This window comes from Budorcas taxicolor, chromosome 9 (genome assembly GCF_023091745.1).
Source record: "Budorcas taxicolor isolate Tak-1 chromosome 9, Takin1.1, whole genome shotgun sequence".
NCBI lineage: Eukaryota > Metazoa > Chordata > Mammalia > Artiodactyla > Bovidae > Budorcas > Budorcas taxicolor.
Window position 1 is genome coordinate 87,591,330 of NC_068918.1, and position 21,509 is coordinate 87,612,838.

Below are 21,509 nucleotides of genomic sequence, written 5' to 3' on the forward strand. Positions count from 1 at the left end.
TTAGCCACTGGGCCGCCAGGGAATTCTGCTTTTCCCAGTCTTGGTCTTTATTCCCCGGGTGTTGAAATTGCCCTCTGCAAAATTTTAACTGCTTCTTTTGAAGTAAGGAAGTAAAAAGAGTTTAGATTTTCCAATGTCTGGGCCTAGAGGAGATAGAAAGATTGAGTTCCTGGACAAGGAGGCAGATATCAGTGAGGGGACAGGGTCTTTTTCAAGGAAACCCCCACCTCACTCGCCCTGGACTTTGCGTCTCTACGGGCGTGAGTCCTCGTGGGTTCCCAGGCTTGAGTGTTAGCGGCTGCTAATGCTGTTAGTAACACTAGTGTTACACTAACAGTAGTACCAATGACTAGTCACATTTAGTAGTTACTTGCAAGGAGAGCACTAGTTGGGAGGTAGAAACATGGAGACCCCTAAAAGACAGGTTTCCTTCGGACATCTCTGAGGGTTTCTTACCGAAAACCACCAGGGGGAGCTCGTGCCAGATGTCGGTGAGCCTGTAGACCAGGAAGGGGGTGAGGATGCCCCCGATGTCACACATGGAGGAGCAGACGAGGACCCCGAGGTTCCTGAAACGCGGGACACCCGTGTTTCCTTCTGCTTATCACAGGGCCGTAGTTATCTCCCAGCCCCCACCTTAAATACCTCCCCCAGTCATTAAACCAGGTGCAAGCTGAAAGTCTTCACGGAAATGATACATAATTCCATTCGTGTTCTGCGGTACTTGTTTTACGTTAACTTTCTCGAAGATGTCTCACCGGGGGCGGGGGCAATTTTGGATTTGTACTTTCCTCACCCTCTGCCCTCGCTCTGCTCTGCCACCCTGCGTGGGCTGTTCTCCCGCCTGTGGCCATTCCGTCATCCCTCGCCACGCAATGGCTGCCGTTCTCCCCACGTGGTTCCTCTGTTTTACCCCAGCCCGGGAGTGTGAGGTGTGACCTGCCTACTGCCTTGACATGCTCCCATCCTCTCGAAAAGGAAGGTGCCTTCCCTAGAGATACCAAGTGCAGGAGGTCAGAAAGAGAAAGACAAATACCGTATGATGTCACCTATATGTGGAATCTAAAATATGATATAAATGAGCTTATCTGCAAAACAGAAGCAGACTCACAGACACAGATGCCAGACTTGCGGGTGCCAAGGAGCAAGGGAAGGCGTGAGAGCGCTGGACTGGGGCTTCGGGGTTAGCAGAGACAAAACTATTCTATACAGGATGGATCAACGACAAGGTCCTACTGTATAGCACAGGGAACTGGATTCAACATCCTGTGATAAATTGTAGTGGAGAAGAATACGTAAAAGAATGTATATATGCATGTATAACCGAATCATTTTGCTGTACAGTAGAAATTGACACACTGCTGTAAATCAACTGTACATCAATAAAATAAATTTCTTAAAAAAGGTGAGTTGTCCTCTGTTGGCACCTGTGGTCATTCTCACCAGTAAACAGATGTCCCAGCTGCCCTCCTCGCGCTGAGGGGGACGTACGCACCTGATGAACGTGGGGTACAGTTCCGCGTTGACCAGGCAGACCATCTCATAGGCCATTGTGATCCCCATCCGACCCAGGCAAGCAGCCGTAACTCTTAGCCAGTGTAGATCTGAGAGGAAAACACATGGCTGACGCGTGCTGCGCAGGCTCCCGGGTCGCCCAGCGGGGCTCGGGGGCAGAGGGGAGGGGCAAGGAGACGGTGCATCCGCTAGAACGGGACAAGAGTGCACCATCGGTGCTTCTGCAGACTCAGGGCGGCTCTGCAAAATCTGGGGCGTCTGCTTGTGTTAGCCTCACGGTTCTAGCACACTCCTCACTTTAGACCTCAGTCGTTAATGACACCCGAATGACACTCGCTTCCAAAGTTCCACCAACTTTCGTCTGTAGAGGGGACCCAGAAGAAAGAGCCTGCTCTCTGTGCTGGCCCAGCTGGATGGCCCTAGGCGTGGGTCCTCCTAGCCTCTCTTGTTGTATTACATCAGAGAACCGACTCTTTGCAACCCCATGGACTGTAGCCTATCAGGCTCCTCCGTCCGTAGGATTTTCCAGGCAAGAGGACTGGAGTGGGTTGCTACGTCCTTCTCCAGGGGAACTTCCCAACCCAGGGATCAAACCCAGGTCTCCTGCATCACAGGCAGATGCTTTACCATCTGAGCCACCAGGGAAGCCCAACTCAGAGAACCAGTGGCTGTGATTATATCGCATCAGGCCATCAGGGGGTGCCGTGGCTCTTATAGGCAGAGTTGCCATATGCGTTCACTCAGGAAAGTCCCAGATATTTCATTCATTCTTTCCAAACAGACTTCCATGCTGAAAAACACGGTCTTCCTATCAAAGGGCTATGCTTCCCGCTTCCTCCCCCCGGCCCCACCCCTGGCCCCTTCTTAGGGCCTTGGCAGATGAGACCCCAGCTTGGCCAGGCACTTACCCTCAGGGATGAAAACCGAGGCTAGACAGGCTGCCCCCGCCACCATATTTGATAAGGCCCATGGATAACGGCGACCTATGCGGTCAATGGTGAGGATGATGAGGAAGGCTGCAGGGAACTCGACCAGGGCAGAGTAGAAGAAGTCCAGGTAGATGTTGCTCCCCGCAAGGCCCATGTGCATGATGAGGCCCTGGTAGAGAACAGAGCTCGTGAACCTGAGCAAAGAGGAGAGCTCAGATCAAGACAAGCATTGAGAGCAAGTCACCGAAAGCTTGACTGTAGGACACCTTTCTTTGTCATCTTATTATTGCTGTTCCCTCCATTTCACTGCTTTTACACCATCTGACCCATTATGGTGACTGGCTGTAACCGCAGAGTCTAGAAAGGGAAAGAATTAGGCTAACATTCCCTGGCCAAATTGAAAGGCGAGAAGCAATGTCTTAGTGGAAGGATTTATTTAGTAAAACTGTTTCAGGTTATTAGTGGTTGTTAATCTTTTCTCTTTCTGGTCTTCTGAAGTGAAGTGAAGTCGCTCAGTCGTGTCCGACTCTTTGCGACCCCATAGACTGTAGCCTATCAGGCTCCTCCATCCACGGGATTTTCCAGGCAAGAGTGCTGGAGTGGATTGCCATTTCCTTCTCCATTCTGGTCTTCTAATGACTACTTAATCCAAACATAAGGAACACAGGAGACCAAGTGGGAACCAAATTCCCAAATGGATACAGCCCCACTTTTGATGATTTATCTTCTGCATGACACAGACAACACACTAAAATCAATTAATTTTTACATATATGCTTTCTTTTTTTATATTCTTTTCCATTTTGGTTGACCATAGGATACCGAATCTCGTTCTCTGAGCTATATGGTAGGTCCCTGTTGTTTATCCATTCACAAACAAGACTTAGATGATGTTTTTGGTTTTGTTGACCGCAAGTGTTGAATGTCTGCAATGGAAAATATGAGGATAATGAGGCCAGGTTTCCCTGATGCATTTCGCATGCAATATTGTGAAGGCTGCTAAATTAACTCCTGGTAAGCTTTGCTTTTGTCAGCGACTGTGGATAGTCTTTTATTGTTTAGCTGTCCCATGTGGCATGCAGGACATTCAGGATCTTAGTTCCCCGACCAGGGATCGATCCTGTGCTCCCTGCAGTGGGAGCGTGGACCACCAGGGGCGTCCCCTTCTGTCAGTGACTGTGAAGCATCATTTGGCTGCTCAGTGTCATCCCAGTGATGTCACTCAGTGAAGGGAAACCGTGCTGTGTGGTGCAGAGGCTGGTGCGGAGCCTGCGGCCCAGCGCTCTGGAGCAGCCTGCAGGCAGTGAGGATGCTCAGACTTGCTACTGGATGTGGAGTCAGCGGTTATACCTGTCGGGTAGTCTTGTTTGTGAAGTTTATTTATTTACATTTTCTCCAGGCAGAAAAGAAAAGGCCTTGCAGTAGAGATCTACACTCATATCAATTAATCTACGCAACAAGGACCTACTGTACAGCACCGGGGACTCTATCAGTATTTAGTAACAACCTGCCAGGGCTTCCCTGATGACTCAGATGGTTAAGAATCTGATCTATCTGCCGATGCAGGAGACCCAGGTTCAGTCCCTGGGTCAGGAAGATCCCCTGGAGAAGGGAATGGCGGCCCACTTCAGTATTCTTGTCTGGAGAATTCTCATGGAGTCCTCTCCTTCTCATGGACTCCTGCCAGAGGAGCCTGGCAGGCTGCAGTCCACGGGATCACAAAGAGTCAGACACAACTGAGTGGCTAACACTTCTACCACTTCTATAAGGGAAGAGAGTTTGAAGCATATATACATATATATGAATCGCTGTGCTGTATAACTGAAACTAACATATTGTAAATCAATTACACTTCAATTTTTAAAAAATCTATACCAATTGTCTCAGTTTGACATTAGAATCACTTGGAAGATTTTTAAAGTATTGGTTCCTGGTTCCTTGCCTTGACAATTAAATCCATGTCTTTGTGGGAGAGGAGTCTGGCCTTGGTATTTTATAAACTCCCAGGTGATTCTTAAGGTAAAGCCAAGGTTGAGACTGTAGTGGTCTATGTGTTGGGTCTGTAAGCTGATTTCAACATCTGCCTGACGAAAATATAAATGAGCCCACTTGCAATCTACCACTGATGCTGACTGGACCTAGGCTACGTTTTGAAGGTACTCTTGGTCCCTCCCTCTATGTGGATGATGGAGATTAAAAGAATTTGGAGAGATTTTAAAGTGGATAATAATCCTTACCAGTTGTACATCAAGATCAAGGTGTGTTTCCTTATTTGAGGGGTTCTGACCAAGTCAAGGAATGAAGGATTCAACTTCTCGCCAACTTCCTCATCGGGTCTGAGGCTCTGAGAATATAAACAATAGCAATAGTTTTGTATATTTCATGACAGCGTCCCAGGGTCACCCAGGGAACATAATACCTTAGACTTGCTAATTGCTTTTAATGTGCCCAGAGCTAGCTAAGCCCTTCACACACATTAACTCATTTAATCAATATAACCACCCTACAAGTTAGATTTTATGTTTTTCACTATGTCTCACAGAAGAGGATACTGGGCTACAGAGAAGCGGGGTAATTCATGCATATATATTATGGGATGCTGTTGGTAAAGTGTGGTGGGGGTAAAACTGAGGTCCTCCAGTGACCCTGAGGGCTGAGGGCATTGACACAACCTCTCTGCACACCCAGACCTGAGTGAGGCCCAATAGGAGACTGCTCGAGGACCGTGGCACTCAGACCAGCGTTGGCATCACCTGGGGCTTGTTAGAATGAAAGGTTTCTGGGGACTTCTCTGGTGATTCAGTGGCTAAGACTTCAGTGCAGGAGGCCTGGGTTTGATCCCTGGTCAGGGAACCAGGTAGGTCCTGCATGCCAAATCTCATATGCTGCAATGAAGATCTAAGATCCTGCATGTCTCAACTAAGACCTGGTGCAGCCAAACAAATAAATAAAATACAATATTAAAATAATAAAGAGCAAAAAATCTCTGGCCCCAGCCCAGCCAGAGGGAAATGCATGTTCACAGGTTCCCGTGGTGAATTGAGAAGCCCACTCTAGAAGGACACAGTCTATGCTGGACCGGTCAAGCTGGTGTTGGAAGAAGCCTCCAGGGAACCAGCAATGACCGGACTTAGCGTCCTCACATGAACTCTGACCGGGGGGCAGACAGTGACCCATGTGTGCTTTATTCCCTGGCCAGTGTCCAAGAGGATCTGAATTCTAAGAATCAGTGCTATGCCAGTTGTTTATGCAGAAAAAACAATAGGTACTCTAACCACCCAGAGAGGAAGTGAAGGGAAAAGGCCTCTGAGTCTCTCACTGTGAATGTCAAGTCAATCTCAGATTTGTACAGGTCACTCATTTTAGAGCCTCATCAGAAATGACTTGCTATTATGTCAATATAAATTCCTAGTAAGCTTGATTTTCTCTTTACCAGGTCCTGTCAGGTGAAAAGTTTTAAACTAAAGGTGATGAGGTCTACTAAAGGCGAAATGCTAAGTGCACGGAAAATGGACACGTTGATTTGTTCTATTCAGGAAGGCAGGGGGTTGTTTAAAATATTTTGGGACCATTTTTTATCTAAAATTTTAAAAATTCTAAGGAATTATTGGTGTTTGAAGATTCTTCCCTCTGTACTGGGGCTGAGGGCCAACACAGTCAAGAGATGAACAAGATAGAAGCTCCTCATTTGACTTTCAAATGACTTTTGGTTTCCTTTGATGTTTCCCATCTGCTTAAAATATTCTACTGGGAACCACAAATCTTAGTACAACAGGAATATCCTGCTGTGCATGGGAGGTGGGCCCCTTCTGCGGCTCCCCGTGGAGACAGTGCATGCTTTTTCCTCCTTTTCACAGTTCCCTGCTTTGCTACTTCAGCTGCTGGCTCACCTGAAGAGATCCGGGCAAGGGTTTTCCATTTTTCTTTGCAATATGCTTAATGATCTTCATGGCTTTTGCATTTTTGTTCTGGGAGATCAGCCATCGAGGAGACTCAGGTACACACCTGGGGCACAGAAAAAGTGTCATCAGTGCTGTTAAGTAGAGGGGAAAATCCTACTTGGCCCTCCACCTGCTCAGCGGTCACAAGCCAATTTCTGGGAGGGGCTTTACATAAAGAGGTTTGGTTGTATCTACAGAGGAAGGAAAATTGTGTGGAGACTTCACAGTAAAGGAAACCATCAACAAAATGAACAGACAGCCTACTGAACGGGAGAGAATACTTGCTAGCTATATATCGAATAAGGGGTTGATATCCAAAATATATAAAGAGCTCATTCAACCTGATAGCTAAAATCCAAACAATTTGATTTAAAAATGAGCAGAGTGGGACTTCCCTGATGGCCCCAGGGGTTAAGAATCCACCTGCCAATGCAGGGGACAAGGGTTTGATCCCTGGTCTGGGAAGATCCCACATGCTTTGGAGCAACTAAGCCTGTGTACCACAACGACTGAGGCTGCACTGTAGAGCCCGTGCTGTATAACAGGAGAAGCCGCCACTGCGATGAGAAGCCCGTGTACGATCACTAGAGAGTGGCTTCCACTCACTGCAACTAGAGAAAGCCCACGCACGGCCTCAAAGATGCAGCACAGCCAAACCTTTTTTTAATTTTAAAAATAAACAAAAATGAACAGAGCATTGGAACAGACATTTTTCCAAAGAAGATATACAGATGGCCACTAAGGACATGAAAAGATGCTCAACATCACTAATCACCAGGGAAAAGCAAATCAAAACTACAGTTGAGATATCACCTCAATCTGTCAGAGTGGCTGTTATCAAAAAGACAAGAAATAGCAAGTACTGGTGAGGATATGGAGAAAAGGGAATCCTGGTGAACTATTGGTGGGGATGTACATTGGTGCAGCCACCATGGAGAAAGGTATGGAATAATATTAGAAATAGAACTACTGTATTATCCAGAAATCCCACTTCTGAATATTTATCTGAAGAAAACAAAACAGCCCAAACACCTGTTTTCTACTCTTCATCTTGAGTCATCTTTTGAAAAAGCAGCTCTATTGTGGGGCTTGTGAAATTGTTAGAAAACTAAATTTGACTCAATTGAGTAAAAGTGGCAAGAAGTGCTTCAGAGATGGTCAGAACTTGGATAATACCTGGCCCTAATGCTAAAGCATTACGTCATTCTGAGGAGAATAAGACTATTGAAAAATATTTAAGGCACAGAGTAAGGAGGTAGACCTGGATTTTTTCAATGCAATGCGAAGCATGGACTAGAGGATAGGAAAGCTGACGCCAAACAGACCAGTTATGAATCTGTCCAGAAAGCCAGGCAATAAATAATGAGCTCCTAATGAGAACAGGAAAAAACAAGGGGGTGGATTCCGAGATAGAAAGGGGGTAGAAAGGATAGAGGGAAGGAGCTAAGAATCACCCTCAGAATATTACTGGCTTTTGGAGAAGAAACAGGCTTCCTGGAAAGGGTTTAGATGTTAAATCCTTAGACAAGGCACATATGGGAAGAATAGGTAGCTATGTCCAGGAGGTAAATAAGTGGGTTTTTGCAAAGGAGATTTGGTGGATAATCCATCACCCTTTTTATTGTATCTCAGATAACCTCACATTAGGAGTTTTTGAGAGTTTCTGCTATTTCCATGTTTCCCTTGGGCAGGAATGACTGACATTTCACTTGCTCTGTTAACTCTGATTGATTGGTATGGTCTGACTGGGGTGCCACATTGGCCTAATCTGGGATAAAAACTGCTGTGATTGACTGGGGATGTCTGCTGCGGACCTGGCGGTGCAAGTGGTGACAACAGCGTCACCCTTCACCTTCTCCATCTTGGAGTTTCTTCTGAGGAGAGGCAGAATAAGAACGGTAATATTCTCAGTCTCTTCAAATGGTATTACGGCCACTAGAAGCTAATTTTTAAAACCACATAAATAATGTGAAAATGTGAGATCCAAGTCATAAAGCTCTTTGTTCAAAGTGAAAGAACATTTGGTTTCCAGAGGGGGAGACAGGTGGAAACTTGTAATTTTCAGCCCTGAAACACGGACCTGGGTTTTCCGTGAAACAGGAGAGTGAAGGACAGCTTAGGCTGGATGGATGGTGTGCACTGGGGGAAGATAGCCTTTTTAGTTAAATGTAATATTTCAGTTTCTTTCCTTTTTGTTCCATGTGGACTTACCAGTAATAGAGCAAGAAGCAGAAGTTGGGCAGAGTCACGGTGAGCTGAAGCCACCTCCAGTGCGGAAGCGCATAGGCCACCCCAGCAAGCACAAGGAGTCCAACCGTGAAGGCCACTTGGTAGACAATCCCCACTGTCCTCCGGTATGTCAGCCCGACAAATTCTGTAACTGTGGAGAGAACCCAAAGGGCCAGCACCAGTCAGTACGACAGGAAGCTGGTGATCCAATGAAAGGACAACTAGAATGCCAACCTCGAAAATGCAGTCCAACCTCCAGAATTTTCTATACAGCTCTTAGAGAACATTTAAGTGTCCTTTGGGACCTATTCTGTTATGATTATTGCTATTGTGTTAATATAAAGTCTCATAATCCCACATTACATGGAATAAGCATTGAATTTAGAGCATAGATGATTTTCACGTAAATGAATAGCTCAGTATAATAGCTCATGTTCTCTTACATGAGTTAAACTTTTTCTTGGCCATCCTGTTAATGTGTGCAAATGGCTTGAAAACCTAAGGGGTGCGTTTCCAAGTTGACTGAAGTCAGCTAGTACTGGCTGGCAAGAACTAATTTTTAAAATTTTAGGAATTTTGCAAGCTGATTTTTAACCCATTGGTATCTTAAAATCAGTCGTGGTGTGAGTATTCACAACTTAGAAGTTGGAAAACACTATGAATCAGGTTTTTTATTCTCCAAGAACTGGTTTAAAGGCATAACACTGCACGTGGTATAATTATTGCCTTATCCTACGCCATACACCTGACAGCTATATGAAGTCCATGGTACATGGCTTTAGGCAATAGTCATCTTTATGTCACAGACATTCTAAAATTGACATGCCAGATATTCCATGAACCACAGAATTTCGCTTGAAATGTTTGGTTATCGTGTTAAAGATTTCAGCTATTTGTAAACCAAATAGAAATGTTCTCTGAAATTATTTCTATGAAGTACTGTGAACTATCCAAAAGTACTTACAAAGACAGATGAAATTGTGTACATAATAAATGGAAACATCTGTCTTTCAAAGTGGTTGGGGTCACGGATGAGGTCTTGGGGTAGCAAGTAGAAAAGCAGAAAAAGGGTGCATGGCAAGGGCACCATAAGGACATCGTAAGGACACTAGAGGAGAAAGTACCGAGAGGAGGCTGAAATCTACGTCCAAAAGTTACGTATTTCGATGTCATGTCTTCAGAGGCCACGTTCCTCATCAAATAACTACATGCATTCATCTCTTTTTTGTCCTCACATAGATCAGGGGACTACCGTGACAGGCACTGAAAAGTATTAAAGGCACCATTTCCTCCTCATCTCATAGAATCCCCCAAATGTACTGGCCCCTCTCCTGGGCCAGTTATAAGCACAGATATTCTACTTCTCTTGTGTGAAATGAGAGATGTATTATTATTATTTAAATTTCAGAGTCCATTTCCCTTTGTGTGGATGCTACTTGAATGTACCCAAAAGAAAAGCAATGATGAAGTGAATTCCCAAAATCTAAGTGTGGTGGTAAGTCTTCTTAATATCACTTTAAAGATGCTCTGCTGTTATAATGTAAATATTTGCCTATAATCCATGGAGCTTAAGCATAGCTCTGGCTCCTAATGAGTAGGATGTAAATGATATTCCTGGTCCTACAAGTGGCTTGCTGAGGACCCGAGATTGACCACAGTACTTGTATCCTCAGTTTCCTTGCATATAATTTGAGGATAACTGTGGTTTGCTAGAGTGGATGTGCTCAAACTAATAAAGTCTCTTATAAATCTAGCATGTTTCTCATTGAATGTTCTCTCTGTAGAGCCTGGTACTAAAGTTCATGGGGTTCAAACCAGTCAGTCCTAAAGGAAATCAACTCTGAATATCCATCGGAAGGACCGAAGCAAAAGCTCTAATTGTTTAGCCACCTGATTTGAAGAGCCAACTTGATGGAAAAGACCCTGATGCTGGGGAAGATTGAGGACAAGAGGAGAAGGGGACGACAGAGGATGAGATGGTTGGACGGCATCACCGACTCAATGGACACGAGTCTGAGCAGGCTCCAGGAGACGGTGAGAGACAGGGAAGCCTGGTGTGCTGCAGTCCATGGGGTCGCAAAGAGTCAGACACGACTTAGTGGCAGAACAACAATCAGAAGAGCCTGGTAGGCTAGACGTTCTCTCTATGGAACACACTAGGGTACAGAAAGCAAAAATTCCTAAAGCGTTATATAAGACTTTGGATGGCACACTGTTTACTCTCAATCCTGTTCCATTGTTTTCTTTCTAGGAGGAATGTAGAATGAGTCTAATGAAAAGATTTTAGAAATTCTTTTGATACAGAAAGAAAAATCTTTCAACGTTGTCTTGAAGCTGAGTCCAGTTTTCTGTGTAGCTTCCGCCACCAGACTGACTGTATTTTGCCAGCCAACCTTTGTTCCCACAGCTACAATCACAAGTGTTCTTACTCAGGATGTAGCCTATTAACCAGCCTGCTTTGCTGACCAGTCCTTGAATCAAGCGAAAAATTAGCATCCATGTGTAGTTTGGGGAGATGGCCATGAGCACTCCAGATGAAGCATTTATGAGGATTGTAATCAAGAGGCAGAGCTTACGGCCAAACCTGTGAAGAGAAAACGAAGAGAGGGAATGGCATCAGATTAGATTCACGAAAGTTGTAGAAAATTCACACAAGCTATGGAACTCTAACTAAAGTGGGGGTCAACGCTGAAGGATGGAAATTCAAGAGGAACAGATTGATTCCCTCCAAGAGAATCCTTGACTTTGGGTCTGTTCCGTTGGCACGATGTGTAAACAGCGAGACCCTTTCTGGGCTGCAGAATCTCTCAGCCTCACACTGTGGAGGGTACTCAGGGAGGGGAGATTCTTCGAGCTCCCCGGTCCTGAATGCCCCAAGGGCCTATCTAAGCCTTCCATCATCACATGGGCTGGGCCTCTCCACGAACAGACTCAACTGCCCACCCAGGAGCTTTTGCTTTAGAAAAAACAAAACTCAGCGTTCAGTGAATTTCCCTATCCATTTCAACACTGCCTTTGGACTTCATGGTATTTGTGTGTCTCCATGGAAACGGTTGTTTGTGCCCTCACCTCTTGTGTTCCCCTCCCTTAGGCCTTTGTCGTGGAGTCCCCTAGCAGGAGAGCTCCTGTACATTTTATTATGGGGACTTGGGTTTCATTGGTTCAAGGACCTGGGAGTGTCTAAGTACACAGAGTAGAGGAAAATGTGGGAACCTGGGCTTAACCTTGTCTTTACAGAAACAGAACAGGACCGTATGCTTCCTGCCCCCACCCCACACCACCATGCCCTCTGCCTGCCTTCTGTCTGCAGAAAACTTTGGTCAAAGAATGAGTTTAATCAGAGAAGTGAGAAATGTGGAAACAAAGGACAGCAGTCAAAGGAGACTAAATAATAACTAAATAATGTCATCAAGCACAGTCAAGACCCTTAGCTCTTTCTCAAGGGCTATAGATAATATTCTGAGCCTTATCCTGTGAGCTGTCTTATGGATATTATTAATGCTTTAAATCTGAAACTTAAAGATCAAGCAGTCCCATTGGGAATCGATGTAAATTGCCAAACTTCTTAAAACTCTGTGTTGACTACATCATTTTTGAATTCTCAGTCAACTATTCCCCACTGTAAACGTATACCCCCTTAGCCTTTTATCCACAGCCTTCCAAAGTCACAACTCGACACAACGTTTTAGCCTTTCTTTCCATGTTCTCCTACCCAACCCCCTTCACTTATCCTCAAAGAATTTATAAGCACACGTTCAAATGAGATTTCTTCAACTTCCAAAGTTGACTTGGGTGACCACAAAGCACCGCAATCGTGCTCCCCTAGGTGACAAAATCCCATGGCTGATGAGAGGGGGCATTCACCGTTTGAAACTCAGAGAGTGGGAACCTTCAGAAACTCGAATCTACGAACGCAGTTCACTAGGGGACAATTTCACAGATGGACACAAGGCGATTAAAACAGTAAGGTAGGGCTGGAAGAAATTCTGGAGGTTCGGGAGACTGGTTTGAGACATCCCTACCTTCCTGCCCTCCTACAACAGAACCACTTAAGTAGTTAAATGAAAGAAAGAGAGAAAATCAAAGAGAGTGGGTGGACTCCTGTACCATTGGCTTCATAAATCCTTTAGCTACTTGCCACTCCGACTGTGGCCTGGGGATATGAGTATTGCCAGAGGGTGGTTTGAAAGGCAGATCCTCAGGCCCACTCCAGACCCAATGGATCAGAATCGTAATTCTAACAAACCCCCCAGGTGGTTGACATGCACGTTAACATTTGGGAAGCACTGCTTTCATTTCACTGAGCCTCAGTCTCCTCCTGTGCAAACTGTGGATGATAACTTTCCTCTTCAAGGCTGTTAGGATCCTAGTGAGATATAATACACCATGATGTCCAGTACAATGACTGGCACATAGTAGGTAGGGGACAGCTTGTTTTGGAAGATTCCACAGAGTTGGGTAAGCCTGACTGCAACCCACTGGGACTTTGATTCTGTTTGGATCTGGTTCCATTATGAAATCTGAACAGCGTAGTGGTGACTCTCAAGAACTGACTGATAGACTTTCAGAAAATTTGTGAGCTGAGTGTTAAATGGACCGTTATGAAAAATGAACGTAAACGCTTACTCTAAAGTAAATTGCGTTAAAAGCTAGTGTAATAAATATGCAAAACATCTCTTCCTGATTATTTTGCAGTGTTTGAGTATTTATTTATCTATGCTCATGAGGTCTTTTACATCTTTTTGTTACATTTATACGGTGGAAATGCCATAGGATGGTGCGTATTTCTCCAACTCTGTGTTCATGACCTCACTTTGGTAGCTTGAAATGGACCTCTATGGGAGCATCAACAGCATGGAGATCAGCAAACTACAAGTCAGGGCTTTCTCCTTTAGAGAGTCAGTTAAACATTCATAAGCCTGATGGGACTTCTCTGATAATCTAGCGGTTAAGACTCTGCCTTCCAAAGCAAGAGGCATGGGTTGACCCCTGGTCAGGGGACTAAGATCCCATGGTCAACATAAAATAAAATAAAACATTTACAAGCCTGACATTGAATTACTGATCATTGGAGTAAAAAGCCTGGAGTCGCTGATCGATTACTTTTTTGTGTCAGATGATTCTCACAATCGTTCTTTAGGCAGTCTGGATAATGAAACAAGTGAGACATCTTATAAAAGGCTTATTTCCAAATTTTCTAGCGTGTATCTTCCCTCCCTCCCACCTGAGGGTTGCAAAGCTGACCCTCAGAAGTCTGGCTTGGTGTTCCTGGCTTTCTTCTAAAAGACACTTCAGCTCTTAAAAGACTCCTCACCCCTTCAGCTGTTAGGTCATATTTTGGAAATTCCTTATAGCAATCTATTTTGTTTAATCTGTAGCATCAAATGGGTTCCCATGAGATTCTTGTCCCATTGTATAAAACCTGAGAGTTGTTCAGAAACAGCTGTTGAGTGTGCAAAAGACAAAGCATCCTCATTGGACCCCTCTGGCAGTCATCTTATTCCATACCCTTATTTGCACACAGCAGAGGAGAAAGGGGGTAATAACCAACCAGACTTCAGACAGTTTAAGAAAAAGAAATAGAGGGATGTGTACAGCTTGCGGGGGGAAAGAATGATGACTCATCAGCTTTACACAGGAGATTTCAACAAAGGGAACAAAATGATGAGGTCATTAAGAAGGTGGATAATCGCCCGGGGATGCACCATCAGGAGAGAATTATAACCCGTTTCCTACTCTCTGAGTGGGATGGGAATAATTAACTCATTTATTTAACCAACTGTGAAGCTCGGTCACCTATTTGTTCACTTCCGTGCTGGCGAGTTGAGTGTTAGTCTGCTCTTTCCAGTGCGGGCGGGAGTGGAGAGGGAGCCAGGGGCCAGGGGCCCGAGCAGCCACACGCTGGAGCAGGGTGGACTCGGGACCGCCCTCGTTAGGGTGCTTCTTCCTTCTTAAAGGATCATCTCCAAACCACTGCCCTCAGTTCAGTAGCAATACTAGTGGAAGCAAACGCCCTCCCCTTGCACCTCACCAGCCTCTTCGCCACACAGAGTCTCAAGAGGAGCCTCTGAAAGAAGGTGCACAGGCCGTTACAGAAGAGGCACGAGGCCCAGGGCTGCCTCAGACCTAGCGCCCCCCTCTGTCACTCCCCTCCTGCCTGCTGCCACAGGGAGTCCTGGCTGTGAACGTTCAGATGCCCCTGAGGTGTGACTGACTCAGCCAGCCTTATTCATCTTTGACATATTTGCCAGTTTTAATCCAGACAGACCACGCAGTATCATCAGACAAAATGTTCTACCTGCGTTTCATATTAAGCTCACAGGTGTGGGTTTATCTGTACCAAAGATAGAGCTGGAGAAGGCAGTAGGCATATTTACCATTTATTTCAGAATTAAACATGTGTAGTTTATAACAAGTTATGAGACTATCTATTCATTGCTCAGTCATGCAGCGCCATCTCACTAGGTGACTAACAGTTTAAGAGGGTGATACTGTTTAAAATGTTGCTCACACTGCCTGGCATAGAAAACACACCCAGTAAACAGTTGGTATGATAGCTCTGATAGCCAAATTAGCTAAGGTGCTTACCAAGGACAGAGCCGATTTTTCTATTCCTCTCCCTTTTTTAGTCACTCAGTAATGTTCAACTCTTTGTGACCCCATAAACTGTAGCCCCCCAGGCTCCTGTGTCCATGGGATTCTCCAGGCAAGAATACTGGAGTGAGTTGCCATGTCCTTCTCCAGGGGATCTTCCTGACCCAGGGATCGAACCTGGGTCTCCTACATTGCAGGTAGATTCTCTACTGCCTGAGCCACCAGGGAAGCCCTCCTTTCCCTGTCTCTTTAGGGGACTCCTAATAATGTCTAATTGATCATTGATCAATCAGATCAATGAGTAAAGATGCACATTATGAGGAACTTTCAGCACAGTGAATGTGGGATTACAAAACGATGGATAAATAAGAGACCCAGGAAGAGCTGGATTGGTACGAGCCACTGAAAACAACCTCCTGACGATTCAGACCCAAGTGAGAAGACCACCGGCCATGCGTCCCACCTGGAGAAATCTCCCTTCATTTATCTCTTGGGACGTGACATTATGGAATCCAATCCTTACCTCTGTCAGTGTGGAGACCCTGCTTCCCCTTCCCCGTTATATTGTACCTTCCACACATATATTGGGTTAACCAAAAGGTTCATTCAAAGTTTTCTGTAAGATCATAAGAGAAAACACAAAGGAACTTTCTGGCCAACTCAACAATTACATCTGGCTCTGGGGTCCCAATTCAGGAATCCTGCACCCCCTTAGGCTCAGGTAAGAACACTAGTGAGATTCTACCCGGCTCTGGGACTTGAGAGGGAAGAGGCAAGAGGCCCCAAATGTGGATGGCGGGGGGGATGGCAGGAAGCCAAATGAAGATTCAGGATTATGAAAGGGATCCAGTCATCTTTCATCTGTCATCTCTCCCGTCTCACCCTCAGCTTCTGGACAACCCACAAGGAAACACTGCTACCCGATGCTGAAACATCCCTCGATGAGCCCCGAGAATGAGAAAGTACAGACAGAGCAGGGAGAAATCTAAGACTGTCGTGACCATCCAGGGAAGTGTGGCCGGTGTGCTGTGGGGTAGGAGGGCATTCAGGCAGGGGCGGGTGCTCTCCTCGGACGGTTTCAGTCCCACCACTTCTGTGGCACACCTACCTGTCTGCTATGTAGCCGATACTCATAGAACCGATAAAAAATCCTACATTCACCGCCGACTGAAACAGGTCCAGCATCCAGGAGTCGGCACACACTAGGTTAAACTGCGAGGGGCCGCAGGGGTCCCGAGTTGGGAGAGAAAGAAAACAAAGTCCTGTCAGACACGACTCAGCCCAGGGGACACGGGAGGCACTCCTTGTATTGCACTGAGTAGCTGGATGACAATAACCCAACTCTCTCCTTGCTTGTGTTAACTTTCTTTACACAATCTGAAGATTTGACCCGCAGCCTGTTTAGCATTCTACCTGGTGGTATGTCATCAGGCTAAACTCTGTTTTGGCTAAATCAGCTGAAATTAGGTAATTACTTGTGCACGAACCATTCCTTTTTCTAATTTCAATGCACAGAGGCAAATAGGTGCGTGGACATGTTACAAGTGCTGCCTCAAGGAAGCTGGGAAGTTTGGTGTCTCTTTAAATTAGGGGAATTAGCATCTTGCGCATGGCTGTGGCCTTTGCTCTCATTTGGAACAAGAGGCAGTGTTGTAGGAGTCGCAGGTGCCGGCCGGAGTTTGGGAGATCCGGTTTCTAGGGCTTAGAACCAAGTTTCTCTCTGTGCGTGCAGTGTGTGCTCAGTGGCTTGGTCGCGTCCAGCTCTTTGCAACCTTATGGACTGTAGCCCCCCAGGCTCTTCTGTCCGTGGGATTTCCCAGGCAAGAATACTGGAGTGGGTTGCCATTCCCTCCTCTAGGGGATCTGCCTTACCCAGGGATTGAACCCATATCCCTTGTATCTCCTGCATTGGGAGGCACAGTCTTTACCACTGAGCCACTTGGGAAGGCCTTCTCACTGTCTGGGGCAAAATTTTTCTCTGCCCTGGACCTCAGTTTCCTCATCTCTGTATGAATGAGTGAGATGAGCCAAGCTGTAAGGCCTCTTAAAAATTGTATGGTGTTAAATCTTCAATCCTTCACGTTTCATGTGACTGTCAGACCACTTTAGATCCTTAGGAAAAAAGGCTCTTCTGCCTAAATGTCTGTTCAGACAGAGTATCTTCACATCGTCCAAGTGGTCCTTTTAAGTTAAGCCAAGCACCTGGCTTTCTTTGTAGGATAATCTTGTCCCCCTATTTTGCTTTGCCTCCAATAAAATCATGTCTCACTATTGTATATAAAATAGATAAATAGCAGGGACCTACTACAGAGCACAGGGAACTCTACTCAGTATTATGCAATAGTCTATGTAGGAAAAAAATCTAAAGAGTGAATGTATGAATATGTATGAGTGATTTACTTTGCTGCACACTTGAAACTGACACAATATTGTAACTTGGCTCTACTCCAATAAAAATTTTTTTAAACAGCAAGCCTCCATTGTTTTCCTTTTTATGGAAAAGAGGCCTCACAATCAGATGTATGTCAACTCTGTGTGTTAATGTTGCTCATTCGTGTCCAACTTTTTGTGACTCCATGGACTATAGCCTGCCAGTCTCCTCTGTCCATGGAATTCTCTAAGCAAGAATACTGGAGTGGGTTGCCGTCTCCTTCTCCAGGGGATCTTCCCAAACCAGGGCTCGAACCCAGGTCTCCTGTACTTCAGGCAGATTCTTTACCCTCTGAGCCACCAGGGACGGACAAGTGTAGGAATGTCAAGTGTGGTTTTTAATAAACTAATAGTACCATAGCAAAAGCTCCAACCCCAAATAGTTTGACATATATACTTTGAGCAAACTAAAGAGAAGAAAGTTAACCATTGAGAGAACAGTACATTGTATCACAGTAAGGCACCAGTCAGGTGAGTTCTAGGAGCTGTCGGCTGTCTGTCCATTCATATGACGGCAGGAGGAGGATACAGCTTCCAGAAATTCAGCCTGAGGCTTGGAAATTTCCCCTTTCCTGGCATTATTTCCAGGAATTCTGATATGTTTTTGTTTATTTCTTATACTGAGACTTGCATATGCTAGAATCATTATGGCCATAATTTGAAGTTTCAACTAACTCACACTCTAGACAAGTAAGAGGCGGTATGTTTTGGTTGGAAACGAGGATTTTATGAGATCCTCTGACTCCACGTCTGGGCTTCCCCGGGTTCTTCCTTAAGGAAAGCTGCACTGTTTATCTCTTCTAAGTCCCATGGTCACCTACCTCGGTCACGATGGAGGAGCCGGACGTGTCGTATACCCAGCCCTGCGCGCAGGGGCCCAGGGGCAGGGCACTGCCGTTGGTGGCCAGGCCTGCCAGCGGGTCCAGGCAGCCAAGGGCGCTCTGGTTCCAGTCCACCTCGTAGCGGAGGCACTGGCCCTCGGGCCCCGGGCCCGGCACCGTGTAGTTGAGCTCCTCCGCCAGGCTCCAGCCGCATCGCCGGCTCAGCTCCGCCACCCCCGGGCTCCAGCAGCGGTGGTCCGGGGTGAAGCCCAGGAAGACGATGCCCACATAGATGGGGGTGAAGGCGGCCGAGAGCAGACAGAGGAGGAAGAACGTTTGTTTCTGGAAAAAGTTGAATTCCCCGATGTGCTCTAGGATGTCGTCCACCGTCGGCATGATTCCGGGCAGAGAGATCCCGAGGTTCTTTCCTGCGCTGCTCGGTTGTCGCTGAGCGAGGCTGCAGCCAGCTCAGCAAAGGCCCGACCAAAAGTCAAAGGGTGAGTGTACTTTAGAAAGGGGACCAGCCTCTGGTCCAAACCTCTGCTGGTGGGACCAGCTCCCACCCAGGCGCTTCCCTGGCCCCTGAACCCTGCTGCTCCTCGGAAGAATCCCAAGGTGAGATGCTGTGTTTACTATCGCATCCCTCCCGTGTGTGTGGGTCGCTCCCTCACCCAGCCCCACAAACGATCCTTGCTATGTCCCCCACGGGGAGAAATCCGAGAGCTTTCACGTATCACAGCCCTGTTAATCTTTCTCTTAGTAAACCGAGCATCCAGAAAATAAATACATTCATATCTCACCCACACAGCCGACCTTTTCACTAAGGTGTTGCAGGGAAACGAACTGGATTTTGGCCGTGCTCCCCGGGTGCGGTGTGAATCACAGTCTCCGGCCAGAGTTCTTGTCTGGATTTGGGAGGTTCACGAACTGGATTGCTGGACTCCCACTACCCACCGCAGCCCGTGACTTGGCACCTGCTGGGGCTGCCTTGTGTTGATTTCCCCGGATTTCCCCACTCTGCTCTTTCAAGAAGGACAATTTGACATTCCTGCCTTTGAATCCTGAAACTGCTTGACCCAATTGTGAGGAAAGAATAATATGTCCTCTCCACATGTAGGTCAAGTGGAGACGCAGGCAGGGGCGGTCTTGGTCTGCTGCCTTTTTGTCTTATTTGTTATTTCTGCCTGTGATTGGTGCGGAGGGTACTCTTTAGGATGGCATTGGCCGCATCCAAGGGCAAGGGAAGCAGGCAGACATCTTTCTTGGGTGAGGGTGGAAGGATCCTCACCGAGGTGGGCAGCTGCCACTTTAGGAAGGTGGCTTCTTGATATATCTGCCTATTAGAACACCAGAAATCTAATCTTGTTTACTTTCTTCTTCTTTTTCTGTTAGGGTCTGTTTTCCTGTGGCTAGAGCAGCATGTGTCTAAAAGTAGTGACTCATAGAAGTCCTTCTCCTCAAAGCAGCTGCAAACATCTTTTTTGTTTTTTTTTTTTTAAACAAAGCAAGAACCCGGGTGCCTGTGGGGTCCCTGTCTGCCTCCTCTGGGTCCTGCTGGGCTCCTGGAGGGGCTCTGCTTGATGGTGACAGGCTGGGGGTGGGGCTCCTGCCATCATGGACCCCCGTTTGAGTGAGTGGATCCAGACTCTAGAACCAAGAACTGGTGCAGTATTTCTGGCACAAAATTGTAGCACAAAGCTCATCCATGCAGCTCTACCCACTGACTATTTGATGTACTCAGTCACTCAGTCTTGTCCAACTCTTTTGCGACCCCATGGACTGTAGCCTGCCAGCCTCCTCTGTCCATGGACTTTTCCAGGCAAGAGTACTGGAGTGGGCTGTCATTTCCTCCTCCAGGGGATTTTCCTGACCCAGCGATGGAACCCATGTCTCCTGCACTGACAGGTGGATTCTTTATCACTGAGCCACCGGGGAAGCCCATTCAAAGGAGAAAAGAGAACAGAAGAAATGAGACTTGAATTGAGTTGCTGGCTGTACCCGAAGTGGCCAAGGCCAAGACTGGACCAGGCTGAGCAGGGGTCTCGGCTTCTGAGGGAATAAACTGTCATGACCTAAAAGCGCCAGCCCCGCAAGGCCACGGCTCGATCTGCATCCGTCTTGGATAATAGATGACAGGAAGGATTTCCAGGGAGATGAGGCCACAGCCAGTTGCCTGAATTTGGATATGAGTTCCAGCTCTTTGCTCAAGAGATCTCTAGAGGTGAAGAGATTTTTCAAATAAAGATGAGAAAACCATGAATAACATAAACAGCAGAAAAATAATGCCAACTAACAAAAAGATAAGGTGATATTGGGCAAGAAAAACATGGCTTGAACTTCCATTTCCAAGAAAATGCAGTAGATGGCCGTTTTCTTCCCACTGAGCACAACAAAAACCCGTGAACAATTTATACAAAACAATCACCAGGAGTCACTGTACCCTGGAGAGGAGGCAGACCTGGAGGGCACCTCTGGGCCCAGAAAGTGACATGGGCCCAGACCGGGTGCTGGAGAAGCAACAAGCCAGAAATACCAGTTGTCCCAACCCAGTACCATGTGAAGTCCCAACACAGGCCTGCTCTCTCTAGATTCTTGGGAGTAAGTTGGAGCTTTATCATGACCAAAATGGACATCTCCTATATATAGGAGATCACATTGTCTCTTAAGCAATCCCAGAACTCCGTAAGATGAAGCACCGCTTTAAGAGTTGCAGTCTGTAGTTCTGCGGTGTGATCTTGTCCTCTGAACAAGGATGCTGAGCACCCTGGACGTGGTTCCCCAGCTGAGAACAATTAGCAGGGACCAGCGATTGCCTCATCTCACCGCTGTTAAACTTGTGGATCTCTCAACAGGATCCTCAACGCACAGCCAGTGGACCTTGGAAGCTGCCACCTTCACCGCCCGACACTCGCTACTGAGGGGCAGAGCCATCTTCACCCTGCCTGTCCACATGTTCTCTACCTACTAGCCTGGTTCTCACCTCCAGAACTACCAGAACAAGACTCCTCTTCCCTGAGGGGACCTCTCCATCCTACAGTCGAAGTTTGTGC

The 21,509-nt window shown here is 46.4% G+C and overlaps 1 protein-coding gene across 1 annotated transcript in view; it reads right to left on the reverse strand.

Moving 5' to 3' along the window:
- The window catches only part of LOC128053363 (solute carrier family 22 member 2), a 30,544-nt gene extending 11,689 nt beyond the window's left edge, over window positions 1-18,855 (reverse strand). The window contains exons 1-9 of the mRNA XM_052645877.1: window positions 18,460-18,855; window positions 16,317-16,420; window positions 11,044-11,198; window positions 8,597-8,765; window positions 6,335-6,449; window positions 4,682-4,788; window positions 2,424-2,638; window positions 1,496-1,604; window positions 457-569 (exon numbers count right to left, since the gene is read on the reverse strand). Coding sequence (XP_052501837.1) covers window positions 457-569; window positions 1,496-1,604; window positions 2,424-2,638; window positions 4,682-4,788; window positions 6,335-6,449; window positions 8,597-8,765; window positions 11,044-11,198; window positions 16,317-16,420; window positions 18,460-18,855 — 1,483 coding nt within the window. The remainder of the gene's footprint in view (window positions 1-456; window positions 570-1,495; window positions 1,605-2,423; window positions 2,639-4,681; window positions 4,789-6,334; window positions 6,450-8,596; window positions 8,766-11,043; window positions 11,199-16,316; window positions 16,421-18,459) is intronic.
- Window positions 18,856-21,509: the final 2,654 nt, after the last annotated feature.